At 37.1% G+C, this 14,349-nt stretch overlaps 1 protein-coding gene across 1 annotated transcript; it reads left to right on the top strand.

The window, feature by feature from the left end:
- The first annotated feature begins 1,282 nt into the window (after nt 1–1,282).
- bcl2l10 (BCL2 like 10) lies at nt 1,283–7,424 on the top strand. The gene is made up of 3 exons (XM_079620418.1): nt 1,283–1,524; nt 2,655–3,065; nt 6,516–7,424. The coding sequence occupies exons 2-3, from the start codon at nt 2,658–2,660 to the stop codon at nt 6,636–6,638; spliced, it is 531 nt and encodes a 176-aa protein (XP_079476544.1). The 5' UTR covers nt 1,283–1,524; nt 2,655–2,657; the 3' UTR covers nt 6,639–7,424.
- Nucleotides 7,425–14,349: the final 6,925 nt, after the last annotated feature.

Genomic DNA, 14,349 nt, shown 5'->3' with positions numbered 1-14,349 from the left:
ATCACAATTAGCTGATTTCTTTGTCTGTCCACATCAGTATTGTACATTAATATACACTCCGTTTACTGTTTGTTGTCTCTTTATTTAGGAGAATTAAAGGTATTAAGGCAATTTCCTGTTTTTGTGTCAAAATGTGTGAAAAAACGTTTTAGTAAATAAATAAATACATGTATACATCAATACATCAGTACATCTTCAACAGACCTACAAATTCTAAGTAAATCTGATTATTACATTTATTTAAAAATCTAATCCTGATCCATTTTGATTCAATTGATCCACTTTTGTATTAGAGGTATTAAACAGTCACATTAATATTAACGCTGCCAGAAAAAAAGAGAAACCAATTACATAATTGTCAGTGCTTATACAACATTGCATGGTTTCAGTGCTTTTTGTTTTTTAGCTGGTTCCTAGAGATTTATATATCATTTTAAATAATTTATAAAATTTACGCAATTTGGTTTCCAAGAAGCCCACTTCTTTTTATGTATATTATATTTAAAATAAATATGTGCATAATTGATTTTTACATTCCAAAATGATATATATATTAAATGCTATCAAACTATCTATCCCAGTTTTCTATTTACACAAATGTCTAACTCCTTATAAAATAATCTTGAGTAAATACAATGATAAAGTAAATGCGGAATTGTTTCTTTTTCCAGTCCTCAAAATTTACAGGTAGCTACATGAAATGTTCAGCTCTAAATTATTAAGCTGAATACAGTTTTTGTAAGACAATTCTTTCATTTTTAATTCCTACAAAATCTATTTGGGATGTTCTATGCTTTTCCATAATGAACAATACAAAATAAAGAAGACCAAACAAGTAACAGAACAAAGAGGAACAAACGAGAATGTATATGTTTTAAAACATAAACATCGCCAATTTAAATATTTCCATATCAATGTTGATTTCCACTGAAGCAAATTTCTTGAAAAAATAAGACATTCTTTTCGTCGAGAACAAAAACGAAATCTCTTAGGCTAATTGGAATGTTCGGGGAAAATCGTTATATGACGTTATTCATTCGAATTAATCAACTGCCCTATTCCATATCAGAACCAAGTATGATAGAATAGTGACGTTTTACGTTTAAATAGTAGGCCTATGTCTTTATTATTCCATATGCAAACTGTGTGGTGATTTTAATTGTATTTTAAATGTAATGTATACCCACGAGCGTATTAAAATAAACACCCTTTTCTTCATAAACTCTATCAACCATTTAATTTTGAAAGTGTCATCAACTACGAAAATCTATGACATCGAGTCATCCTTGCTAGGAGGCACATCTCGATCAGAACTATTGGACGGAAAGCACAATGGAAACGCGTCATGACGCAGGCAGGCGTGGTTATAGTGAAGGGGCGTGCAGCCATACTGTCTATGCGTGCAGCGTGCTTTACGTTGATAAGGAGTGACGGAAGATCGTTCTGCTACGAGACGAGAGATATATTACTGACTGCTGTTTTCGCAACTGTCGGTGGAGAGCGCAGTCTGACATCGCTGGGAGGGTGAGTTGCTTTACTATTTTCACTTTTATGTTTAGAAACTGGTCAGTTTATTCTAAAATGGCTGTCAAATCCTTTTTGTTTATTTTTTATGTATATATATATTGAAGAATACACATATTTGAAACGCGTGCGGTTGGTTTGCGTCTTTGTGTTCTCTACTGAGCAATGGCGCAACCGGCTTTGTGTTTCTCAGCATAGCGTTGGCTTTCATTTCTCTATGCTGCTGTGTTTTATCTAATGAAGCTCATTCATATCTGGACCATATGTTACTACCAGCAAAATAGGCGTAAGCAGGTTGACGGTGGACATTGTTGAATCTGAATGTAATTTTTTTAAATATAAGGCCTGAAAGAAACAGCCGCTAATTTTAACAAGCCGTTATTCTGAATCACTAACCCATTTATGGACTGATCTGCGTTGAGTTTTGTTTTAATGCTGCATAGACATACAACACAGGCGCTTGCTTGAACTAACGTTAGCCTAATGCCATATGTTGAGATGAAATGACATAATAAAAACGGTGGTAACTTGATTTGACCTATCTGACTTAACAAGAAAATATAGGCTACAAATTAACACATTCTGAGAGCTCATTATCCTGAATGATAAATACAATATACATTGTATTCATTATGATTTGACAGCATATTTTGTTGGAAATGGGTGTTACCATGGTAATGTTTTTTTTGTAGGGATGATTATATCAAACCATATAAGGGTAGTTGTCAAAACATAGACAAATGTTTTTATTTATTTATTTTTTATTAGTCTATAGGTTAGAATGCTAATGATTATTTTAGATGTTACATTTTCTTAATTTAGCTTTAGCTTTGCAGTTCATTTAAATAATGCAGTGTGACACATTTATTTCAAATATGCAAATATTCCTTAGTTTCTTAACTCTTTTCTGCCAGCGTTTAAAAAAAAATGTTGCCAGAATATTTTGTTGTATGAATATCTGAACATGCAATATAAAAGAAAGAACAGAAAGTTGTCATAAATGACAGAAATTTCTGTCAATGGTGGGCAAAGAGTTAATTATGAAAATAATAATTAAACCTGATTTAGATAAAGGTTTATTTTATATAAAAACCCTCTAATGTATTTTGACCTTGACTTTTTCATTTTAGAAAATGTCCTGTTGGTTGAGGGAACAGACTTTGTTGCTGGCAGAAGATTACATCAGTTTCTGCAGCGGGATCCAACAGACGCCTCCCAGCGAGTCAGCAGAGGCCATGAGATACCTGGCCAAAGAGATGGAACAACAGCACAGAACCAAATTCCGATCCCTCTCCCAGGAGTTCCTGGACACCTGCAGATCAGATCCCAGCAAGTGTCTGCAGAGCGTCATGAGGGAACTGGTAGGAGATGGAAAACTGAACTGGGGAAGGGTGGTCTCCATCTTTACTTTCACTGGAGTGCTGACCAGTGAGCTACTGTCCAGAGGAGAGAACTCTGAGTGCCCCAAGAGACTGGCTGAGACCATAGCTGACTACCTAGGAGGGGAAAAGCAAGACTGGCTCGTGGAAAATGGAGGATGGGTAAGCATTGGCAATGTAGACTGGTACAAGGTGACATTTAAGGCCCTGATATACTACAAGAGTACTTTTTCGTTCTTCGCTTAGGGGTAAAAAGAAGTTTGAAATACTGTTTGCTGCAGTATACTGTTAGCGAACATCCCAAAAACGTCAACGCTGCTGAAACAATTACATTTCATAATGAATCAAGGATGCGGCTTGAACAGAATGTTTTAATGCGCACGCAGCGAAGGAGCATCGCAAGTCACTTCAGGAGGAGGCGTGCATTAATGTTGTTAAACAGTGGCATGCTCATTGGCATCCAAGTTTGTCCGCGAGCTGCCATGCTAGTGCAAAATGTCAACAAACATTATTCCTCATCCTATAATGCACAGCGCGGCTGACTACGGCAGCTGGTTTAGTCCAAAAATGTGCAGTTCTCTGACAGTTGGGTCTGTTCGAGTTCGGATCACGTTCTCACCACAAACGAAACGCTCCAGAGTTTGTTTGAAAGCGTACCGAGACCACCTCGCTTTTTTGGTCCGCTTTTTGTGCGCACCCGAGTGCGATTGCTTCATTCTCACCTGCCCAAACGAACCGCACCAATTCGGAAAACAAACTCTTGTTGCGTTTCAACCGAACTAAACAAGGCAGGTGTGAAAGCTCCCTAAGCTAACCATTACGTAATCGCCACGGAGTAATGATAGTTTGAATTTGTTTACCAGTCTCTGGGAAACCCCGACCTTTAAAAAAGAAAACCAAAAGGACTTTGTTTTGGTTTTAAACTGTTTGATATGACATCACATTTCCCTTAAAGTATACCGGGGCGTATAAGCTGGTGAGTGATGGTTTTATTGCCATTGTGCTTGTGCGGTAGACCCTTCACCTTTTCTAATCGTCAGTTTTCAACTTGAGTGTTAAGTGAGGGGTTTTTCCAAACCAGTTCTGGTTGATGTGAAACTGCGTGGGTGCTCAAAGGACATCGTGTTTGATCCTTCATGTGTGCTTTCAGAAAGCCAGACTATTTTGTACAGTGTTTGATGCCTCATTCTCTTTGAGTCTTTCCTACCTGTATACATCAATGTGCACATTTTGAAGTGTAATTGGAAGGTACATACTGCAGGGATATGCTGGTCTAGTTTTTGGAGTAGAGCAAGCGTATACCTTCTTGTGGCTGCCCTATTTTTGTCAATTAGAGAGTGACACAAGCCAAAGAATCCTAGGAATGCTTGTGGGGAAAACGCTTTTAAACAGGCTCTCAAATGTCTCACCAAGGACTTTTTCTGTGTGGGCATCCAGTTTTCCAGTCTCCCAGGCAATGACCTATGAAAGCAATACTTGTTCCAACTCTAAATACCCTAAGTAACCCCAGGAGACATTGTTTACTTATGCAGACTGATATCTGCTGTAATTACACAAATGATTTTGAGGAACATGTTAGTCAACAGTCAAATGCAAATGTTTTCGCTGGAGCTCCCACTGAAATGTGTGACCAGTTCTAATGAATGTACTTCCAATGGCTTAAAAAAGACCAAACTGAAGTCATTCCAGATCTTTTCTTAATTGAATCGTACATCCGAGTAAATCAGACTATCGAAAATGAAATGCCTGCTGGACTTCTCCTTTAGTGTTCGGCAAAGGAAAGTCACATGGATTTGGAACGTCATAAGGGCGAGTAAATTACCGAAAGGATGAACCGGCCCTTGAAACCAGTTAGTTTCATGTTGGTCTAATTCAGTGGTTTTTAATTTTGTTCCTGGTGACCCAACGCTTTGTAAATGTTGTATGTCTCCTTTATTTAACACACCTGGTTCTGATCATCAGCTGGTTACGAAAGGGCTCCATGAACTGAACTGGGAGTGTTAGATTAGAGAGACATAGAAAATATGCAGACTGGTGAGTCCCTGGGACCAGAATTGAAAAGAACTTGTCTAATTTACACTTTTATAACATCATTAGTGGCATTATTGCTAAGTTTTAAAATCGAAAATCCAGTCACTTCTGGCTTGAGGCAAATAGCAGCTTGTATTTGCATGAATAAAGAGTTTGAGAGGCCTGCTGCAGTCTTTTCTCTCTCCCTATTTTCTCTTTCTCTTTTATTTGGCAGCTGTTGAAAGCAGAGCCGAAGGCCAGTCAGCCATTTAGTCTATTGTGTTTACCACACGGCTGATCTCCATGCTTCACTCCGAGTTTGTGCAGCATATGATTGTGGGCTAGAGCACCTGGACTCACTCTGACCAGTACAGCAGGTGTCTTTCTGAAGACAGCTGCTCTGCCCGACTCCTCAAGCCTTCTGCTGTTTGTTCGGGTCCTCAGGCAGTTACGACTGCCTGTGTCTTTGCCTGCTGGCTGCTTCTGAAATTGTCATATCTACATTTAACCCTTAAAATGTCAGTTAGATCCTGAAACCTGCACACTACGTCACAGAAAGACCAAATTTAACGGGGTCATGGCATAATTTGAATATAGTCTTTAAGGGTGACTTGTGTTAAAGTTTTAGGCACAAAAATTCAGACATTTAAAAAATAATTACATATGTTTATTTTCAACCCTCATTTTGATCCTCCGTCTAAAATGATTCGGTTATAAGGGGCCAGCTTCTTTAAGGGTTGTCCGTAAATGGCCACTGTTATAATTGGCCATATAAAATCGTTATTTACAGAAAAAGCATTATGAAATTGTTTACTGCGGTCAGGTCAGATAAAGTTGGCTGCTTCATCTTTCAACAAAAGTTTCTTTGTTAACTCTCCATTACTGTGCCTCGTTTAATAAACTATCTGCAGTCAAATGCTCCGAACAAACATATAATCCTCCAATGTGATCTGGGACGCCTTTAAAAATAACCATCCATTTGTTCTTAATGTTGGGGTCCTTCTGAAGGCAGAACAGACACAAACATGCTGTTTAAACATGATGCGTCAGCAATTTTTTTTACTCTTCTATTTTTCCTGTAGTCGGGAGTAGCTCAAGCATATGGAGTACGTCAGAAAAGGCGTCTGTATACTGTATTCACTTTTAGACCGATGGTAGCCGTTAAGCAACTCATGCTGGTGGGTTGGGTGTTGACTGAACGCCAGTGTTGTGATTGTTAAGCGATTCGTCGATGATCACACAATATCCAAACAAGCCATTTTTGAATGGTACAAAACATCTTATATGTCAAAAGGTTAAGAAAAGTTATAATTATATGAACTCTATTTTTAATTGGATAGATAGAACAGCTTATCAGAAATACTCTAAATTAACATTATCCATAACCCCACTGCTCAGATTATTCTTTCATTTGAGTTATTGTTAAAGATGTATAGCCGTTCCTCTTGAGAGTAGGGTTATGTAATCCTCTCATATGTTCAGAGTGAGTAAGTAGGCTGTGCTATTATGTAATACCTCTGCTCATTGTTGAATCATAACTGAATCATATGGGCGTAGGGAACAAAATGTGACTCTTATCTGGATTTTTCCTGTCTTTTGTAGGAGGGATTCTGCAGGTTTTTCCACAACGCAAAACAGCTGAACCAAGAGTCCTCGATGAAGACGGCACTGTTTGCAGCAGCAGGAGTGGGTTTAGCTGGTCTAACCTTTCTCTTAGTACGCTGATGATTTTAGATTCTCTCGCTCTTTTTCTCTTTCACACACAACACACCTGCTCTCTGTTTTCTGTCAAATGGCTAAGTCAAAACCGTTCTTAAAGAGTAACTGGTCTTTGGGTTCTCAGCCGAATGTTTTTGCACACTTTGATCCATGTCCTTGCCTGTAATTACAGCAAACAGTCATTCCTGTTGATTGTACACTCTTCACATGGCCTTCTGGAGAAAAAAGATGGAAGTTCTAATTCTTTGCATATCTAACATGGTGCTTTTTATTTTATAATTGCTTTTGTCACTTGTCCTTGTGTAAATCTTGTTAGTTTAGTTAGTATTTACAGTTTATTTTGTAAAAATGATATGAAACCACAGTTTGTTTGTAATGTTTCTTTCCGCCCGAAAACATGACGCTTCACCGATCGCAGTTGTGTCAGAAACCATTGGAACGCAAAAGAGACAAAGTGCATATATTTTGTAATGACAGTTATTCATAAGTCTCTTTTTTTTTTTTTTTTTTTTACCACTTTTTGCCTTTTACTAGTGGTTTACATTTGATAATTTACACCTTTCCAATGTCTCGGTTTCATCCTGGAAATCGTTTGTTTTAAAGGTGCTAGCTTGTTCAATTCCAAGGATGTGATATTCTGCCCACTTGTAAGTTTACGTTGTAAATTTATTTATTTACCTCTTAAGAACAAATTATTACTATTTAGGCGATTCCCAACGATTGACAAAACATTATATTTTTGCATTGTTTTATTTATTGACTTCTTTCTTAATAAAATAATTTTACTGTGAAGACCGTTTCAGATGTCGAATATTGTGTTTCTGATTGCTCATCTGTCTTAAGTGGCCACGGTTCATTGTACCATAACATTTTAGAGCACAATTCAAATCACAATGCAAGTCTGCGTTGCATTCTCATTGGCACTATAGCCAGCAGTTCTTAACTCTGGCCCTGGAGATCCATGGTTCTGAACATTTTGTATGTCGTCTTCATTTAACACCTGATTCAGATATCAACTTGTTAGAAAAGAGCTACATAAACTGAATTGAGTGTGTCCGATAAAGGAGAAATACAAAAGCTGCATCCCAATTCAGAGGCTGCATTCTTCGAAGGCCGATTGTGTCAGCGCGGCGCAACGAAGGCTGTCCCAATTCGAAGGCTCCTTCAAATGCGGCCTCGAAATGCATCCTTCGTTTCCTGTGAAATGAAGGATACAGATCGATCCGTTACGTCCTACCCCAAAATTCATTGCGCACCAGGGACGATAGTATGTTATGAGAGCAATTGCTGGATTACACATTTAAATGTAAATTTTTGGTATCAACTTACCGGTACTTGAATAATCATATGTTTGCATTTGTATCATTAGATATATGTATATCTTAAGATGTGATTTTAGATAGTTTATACTCTTTATGATTTACATAAACAGTATTCCGTAGGCTAGACCGTCCCATTTAACAACGCCCGGTCCGACCTTTAAAGTCTGAGTCCTAAGGATGCAGCCTCTGAATTGGGACACAACTTAAGTGTGCAGAGCGGTGGGTCCCCAGGACTGCAGTTGAAAACCGCTGGCGTAAACTGTTTTGTAGAGTCCCTGAGGTTCTCGGAGAGTTCTCCCTTTGGTGCATGGACTCTCAGGTCCACTTAAAAAATATATGAACTTATGAAGAGTGCATAGCGACAACGAAGGGCCCATCTGAAGCCTGTAATGCTAAATTTGATGGTTAAATTTCACAAACATGCATGATGGGCAAGTTTTCTCTTTCTAGGGGCTATTCAAAAGAGTAGGGTTAACTTACACTAGCCCCCCTTAAAGCTACACTGTGTGATTTTTACCCCCATCTAGCGGTGAAAAGGTATATGACCATCCAGTGAATATTAGTTTCTGTTCCTCTCAATTCCGATTTCGTTTTAACTCCTACGGTGGCCAATGTAGTCCAAGATTAACATGGCTTCCAGTTCGACCTCGTCCATGAGTATTCCTTCAAGTGATGAGGTTACTTTAGAAAACTATTATAATTTGCAGTAATTTAATTTGTCAGTTAACATATAGGTTATGACATCTATGTAAAATGAATAATAGTTTTATGTTTTCGTTATTTTTTTTACCATTTCATTGCTAACATCAGCTATCACTAGCGTAAGGCAAAGTTTACATTGTAGGCTATATCATTTTCTCCGTGAGCAGAGATCAGTTGATGTGACGGAGGTGCGAGGGAGAGGTAGAGGTAGAAAGAAAGGAAGAAATAAAAACAGGGCCGGTACCAGTGAATTGCGGAGACGCGAAAGGCGAAGCTTGAATTAACGGGTATGTCCCTCTTTGGCTAATGTACTTTCAAGATGGAGGGGCAACATGGCGACCGACATTCGAACCCCTCACCCGTATGTATTTTCAATGGCATATTATACACTCACGAGAATACTTTATTACTTGAACGAAGTAAATATACATTAATGAGCACATATCATTTTGAAAGAACTAAGTGTTTTTAGCTAAGAATAAACTAAAAAAGTTACACAGTGTAGCTTTAACTTGAACTCAACCCTTTCTTACCCGCGGTTATCGGTTTTCAAAACGTGTCCAGGAGTAAGTGGTCAATTCAGAGTATGTTCACAGTGAACACACAACATTCTCAACAGAGCGCCAAATCCAGGGCTGCATCCTGGATTTGGTGAAAACTGGTATGTGAAAAGATTACTATGTCCTAATTTACAGTATTCATAAATCATGTGAAAAGCACCCGGATAACCTTCTGCTTCAGGTGAGATTCTGTAGTGGGTATTTAATGGATTCTTTACTAGGAGGCATGAATGGCATTGAAGCGAATCAACTGATGCTGGTTGGTCACGTAACAGTGACACTGACAAATTTGGTACATCTGGATTAATAAATAAAAAAAGGATCTACTCAAAGTATGCAAAACACTTTTAATATTTAGTAAACAATAATTATATTGTTTGTTAGATGCCAAATTTATAAATTCTAAAGAAATATTGATTGAGCTAAAAAAAAAACTGCTCGCAACCTTGTATTGGTATTTATTTTTTAGTAATTTTTCTTGTGAGATGTATCACATATGTATTTTTTTTTATTGTAGAAATATGTCCTGCTTCAAATTTGCAACAGTGCTGTAAATTGAAGGAAAAAAGTCACCCACTGAAGCTTCATAAATATGGCACACATGCAAGCACTGAATACCTCTGATGTAAACTAACCCTGAAACCGCAACCGGTTAGATGTGTTCGAGTTGAAGCAGCGCTTTACAGACAGATCTGTGTATGAGATCAAAGTACCGCAAGAGTTGATTTCCATGAGAAAAATCAGCAGCCTAAAGAACACTGACATTTTCCAATGGTTTTAACAAAAATACCACCGCAAAAACAGCTGGACTAACTCATTTAAATCGAATTTAGTCTCTTCCGTGTCTTCTTGCGCTTGAAACGGGTTTGAAATCACATTAAAATGCACACAGAAAACGAGCAGAATTGGAATCGATTTTTGATTCCCAACCCTACATGTAATCAATAAAAAAGTAACTGATTACGAGTATTTTAAAATATAATATAATTACAAGTACTTAATTGCACTTGCAATACATTGGTCTAGCATTCATGTCTGCCTTTGAATACTGTCATAAAGTACTTAAACAAAAAAATTCTCCCACTGAACAACAACATTCCGCTGACTATCATATTTCCAAACATGTTGTGAACCCTTCTGCAGCACACAAGCTGCGAGAGTCAAATTCTGGTAAGCGTTTAGTGTACAGCTGCGATCATACATGAAATGTTCTGAAAGAGAAGCCAATGCTGGTAGCAGATGTCATATAGTCTGAAAGAATGCAGCATCACAGTGGAAAAAGTTTTTGCTCAGATTGCTTCCGGGAGTCTTACTGGAGTTCTCAATGAAGTTAGTATCTACATTGCCTTAGGCTTAGATGTTTCTCCAAAAATGTATTCCCATTATAGAGCTATTAAATTCATGCGGATGTCTTAGCTCTGATTTTTTTTTTGGTCTTTGGAAGAACCAAACATTTGAAGAGAAATGTTTGTGTTCATTGTAAGAAATGACTTAGGATTCGCAGAATTTTATATCTTGGCAAATCTTTTTGAGACTTCTTCTGAAAGAGATTCATGAGTCAAACATACTTGAGTCGTTTTTCTTCAGAACGTGCATCTGAGAAGTAGAGGACTTTTACAAATATCTCCATTTGCTTACAACTAGGTTCGGAGAAACATTTTATATAGGACTGTTCAATGAAGGTCAGGAACATTTAGAGCTCATCTGTGAGCAAAAAATGTAATGCAGAAATGTGTCTGCCAACCGAGCAAAACACATTGTTACAGTCAAGATTACATGTTTTCCTTTCTCTTCCTGCACTTTTAAACCCAAATATGTTGGTTTCCAGTACATCTGACTCAGCAGTACATTCTGGCTATTCCATTTACCAAATGCTGACGTTACAAAGGAGAAATACAGAAACAAATGTTCTACTCTTTTTCAGTTCTTGAGTGGGATTGATTTGTCCACGTCCTACAAAATTGGAATGGCAGGAAGAGGAATTTAAATGTTATTTTTATTCAGTTTAACTAAAATTTTGATGAGCATATTTCTGTAAATACTTCAAATGTTGTGTGTTCATCAATTATTAAATAACCTCAAATGATGCAGCTCTGCAGTAAACAGTAATGTCATCATCCAGCACAGTTCATTTCTCATCCAATAGTGTAAGTCAAATCCATAATAGTGCTCAATTCCATAATAGAGCTGCAGTTTAAAGTTAGCAATGGTAAAGACATTCTCAATTCATTTCTGAATGGCACACAGCCCTGTCTAAAACATGACGTGTCTGTATTTACATTATCTCACTCCTTTAGTTTGCATTGATGGGCTGCATTTGTCAGTGTTTTGCATGCGCTCTTCCGATTTAGGCCTTATCCCTTTTTCACAGATCTGATGTGGGAACTAGAACAAAGATGTAATTTCTTCATCCACAGCTGGTCTAGACTTTATCCTGCTCTTTATCTTTGTTGTATACTGCACTGCTCTTCGGCTGGGCTCCAAGAGACAACAGTTCACAATTAGACATTTAGTATAATATTCTGCGAAATCAGCATAGTGAAACAAAATAAAATAAAAAGAATATATAGATGCACATGAATACGGTGAAAAGAATTCGAGCTGCTGCAAGGAAAGTAGGGTGATCCTCCTTGGAAGATCTAGGCAGGTGGTGCTAGGGAAGGTGGAGGGCTAGGAAAATACCCATTGAGCGCTGCACTGAATTGTTCTGGTTCGAGACAATAAAAAACAAAAAGAACGATCAGCTTTAAGAGAACCAATCAGCTGCTCGGAAGAGTTCCATGAGTTTCACAGTATATATATTATATATATATATATATTACATGGCTTGATTGAATTCTAATGTAGAATGCGGTCTGTTATGTATATATATATATATATATATATAAATATATATATATATATATATAAATATATGTTATATATATACAGCCTGTTCTCACGTAAATGCGTCTCTATAGCACTCAGTGTGTTTATCGTGCACTTTAAACGCGAAAATGAGTTTTTACGTGCATATGATACGCATTTTTCACGTGCATTTGATACGCACTTCATTGTGTGTAATACACACGCACCCCACACCACTACTAAACCTACCCTAACCAACCCATGCGTATCTTATGCACGTAAAAACAAATTTTCGCGAATAAATTACACGATAAACACACTGCGTGCTATAGAGACGCATTTAGTGTGATCGGGTTGATTATATATATACTCCATGAGTAAGTCGTCAATTCAGAGTATCTTCACAGTGAACACACAACATTCTCAACAGAGCGCCAAATCCAGGGCTGCATCCTGGATTTGGTGAAAAACGTTATGTGAAAAGATTACTATGTCCTAATTTAAAGTATTCATAAATCATGTGAAAAGCACCCGGATGACCTTCTGCTTCAGGTGAGATTCTGTAGTGGGTATTTAATGGATTCTTTACTAGGAGGCATGAATGACAGTGAAGCTAATCAATTGATGCTGGTTGGTCACGTAACAGTGACACTGACAAATTTGGTACATCTGGATTAATTTAATTTAAAAAAAGGGATTTACTCAAAGTATGCAAAACACTTTTAATCTTTAGTAAACAATAATTATATTGTTTGTTAGATGCCAAATTGATAAATTCTAAAGAAATATTGATTGAGCTAAAAAAAAAAAACTGCTCGCAAATATGGTTGTATTGGTATTTATTTTTTAGTAATTTTTCTTGTGAGATGTATCACATATGTATTTTTTTTATTGTAGAAATATGTCCTGTTTCAAATTTGCAACAGTGCTGTAAATTGAAGGGAAAAAAAGTCACCCACTGAAGCTTCATAAATATGGCACACATGCAAGCACTGAATACCTCTGATGTAAACTAACCCTGAAACCGCAACCGGTTAGATGTGTTCGAGTTGAAGCAGCGCTTTACAGACAGATCCGTGTATGAGATCAAAGTACCGCAAGAGTTGATTTCCATGAGAAAAATCAGCAGCCTAAAGAACACTGACATTTTCCAATGGTTTTAACAAAAATACCACCGCAAAAACAGCTGGACTAACTCATTTAAATCGAATTTAGTCTCTTCCGTGTCTTCTTGCGCTTGAAAAGGGTTTGAAATCACATTAAAATGCACACAGAAAACGAGCAGAATTGGAATCGATTTTTGATTCCCAACCCTACATGTAATCAATAAAAAAGTAACTAGTCTGATTACAAGTATTTTAAAATATAATTACAAGTACTTAATTACACTTGTTGCAATACATTGGTCTAGCATTCATGTCTGCCTTTGAATACTTTCATAAAGTACTTTTTTTTTTTTTTTGTAAACCTCTTAAACAAAAAAAATTATCCCACTGAACAACAACATTCCGCTGACTATCATATTTCGGGAAGGTGGAGGGCTAGGGAAATTCCCATTGAGCGCTGCACTGAATTGTTCTGGTTGAGACAATAAAAAACAAAAAGAACGATCAGCTTTAAGAGAACCAATCAGCTGCTCGGAAGAGTTTCATGAGTTTCACAGTATATATATATATATATTACATGGCTTGATTGAATTCTAATGTAGAATGCGGTCTGTTATGTATATGTATATATATATATATATATATATATATATATATATATATATACAGCCTGTTCTCACGTAAATGCGTCTCTATAGCACTCAGTGTGTTTATCGTGCACTTTATACGCGAAAATTAGTTTTTACGTGCATTTGATACGCACTTCATTGCGTGTAATACACACGCACCCCACACCACTAATTCTACCCAAACGTGTAATACACACGCACCCCACACCACTAATTCTACCCAAACGTATAATACACACGCACCCCACACCACTACTAAACCTACCCTAACCAACCCATGCGTATCTTATGCACGTAAAAACAAATTTTCGTGAATAAATTACACGATAAACACACTGCGTGCTATAGAGACGCATTTAGTGTGATCGGGTTGATTATGTATATATATGTATATATATATATATATATATATATATATATATATATATATATATATATATATGTAAGGGATAATGTATAGCGAGGCGGTTGTTATAGCGAATACAACCCCGACAGGCTGATCGGGACCCTGTCGCGAAGCGCTAATATCCCGCTTTTTACATGGCTATCTC

Source organism: Phoxinus phoxinus (assembly GCF_949152265.1).
Source record: "Phoxinus phoxinus genome assembly, chromosome: 8".
NCBI lineage: Eukaryota > Metazoa > Chordata > Actinopteri > Cypriniformes > Leuciscidae > Phoxinus > Phoxinus phoxinus.
This window is presented reverse-complemented; position numbering and strand designations above follow the sequence as displayed.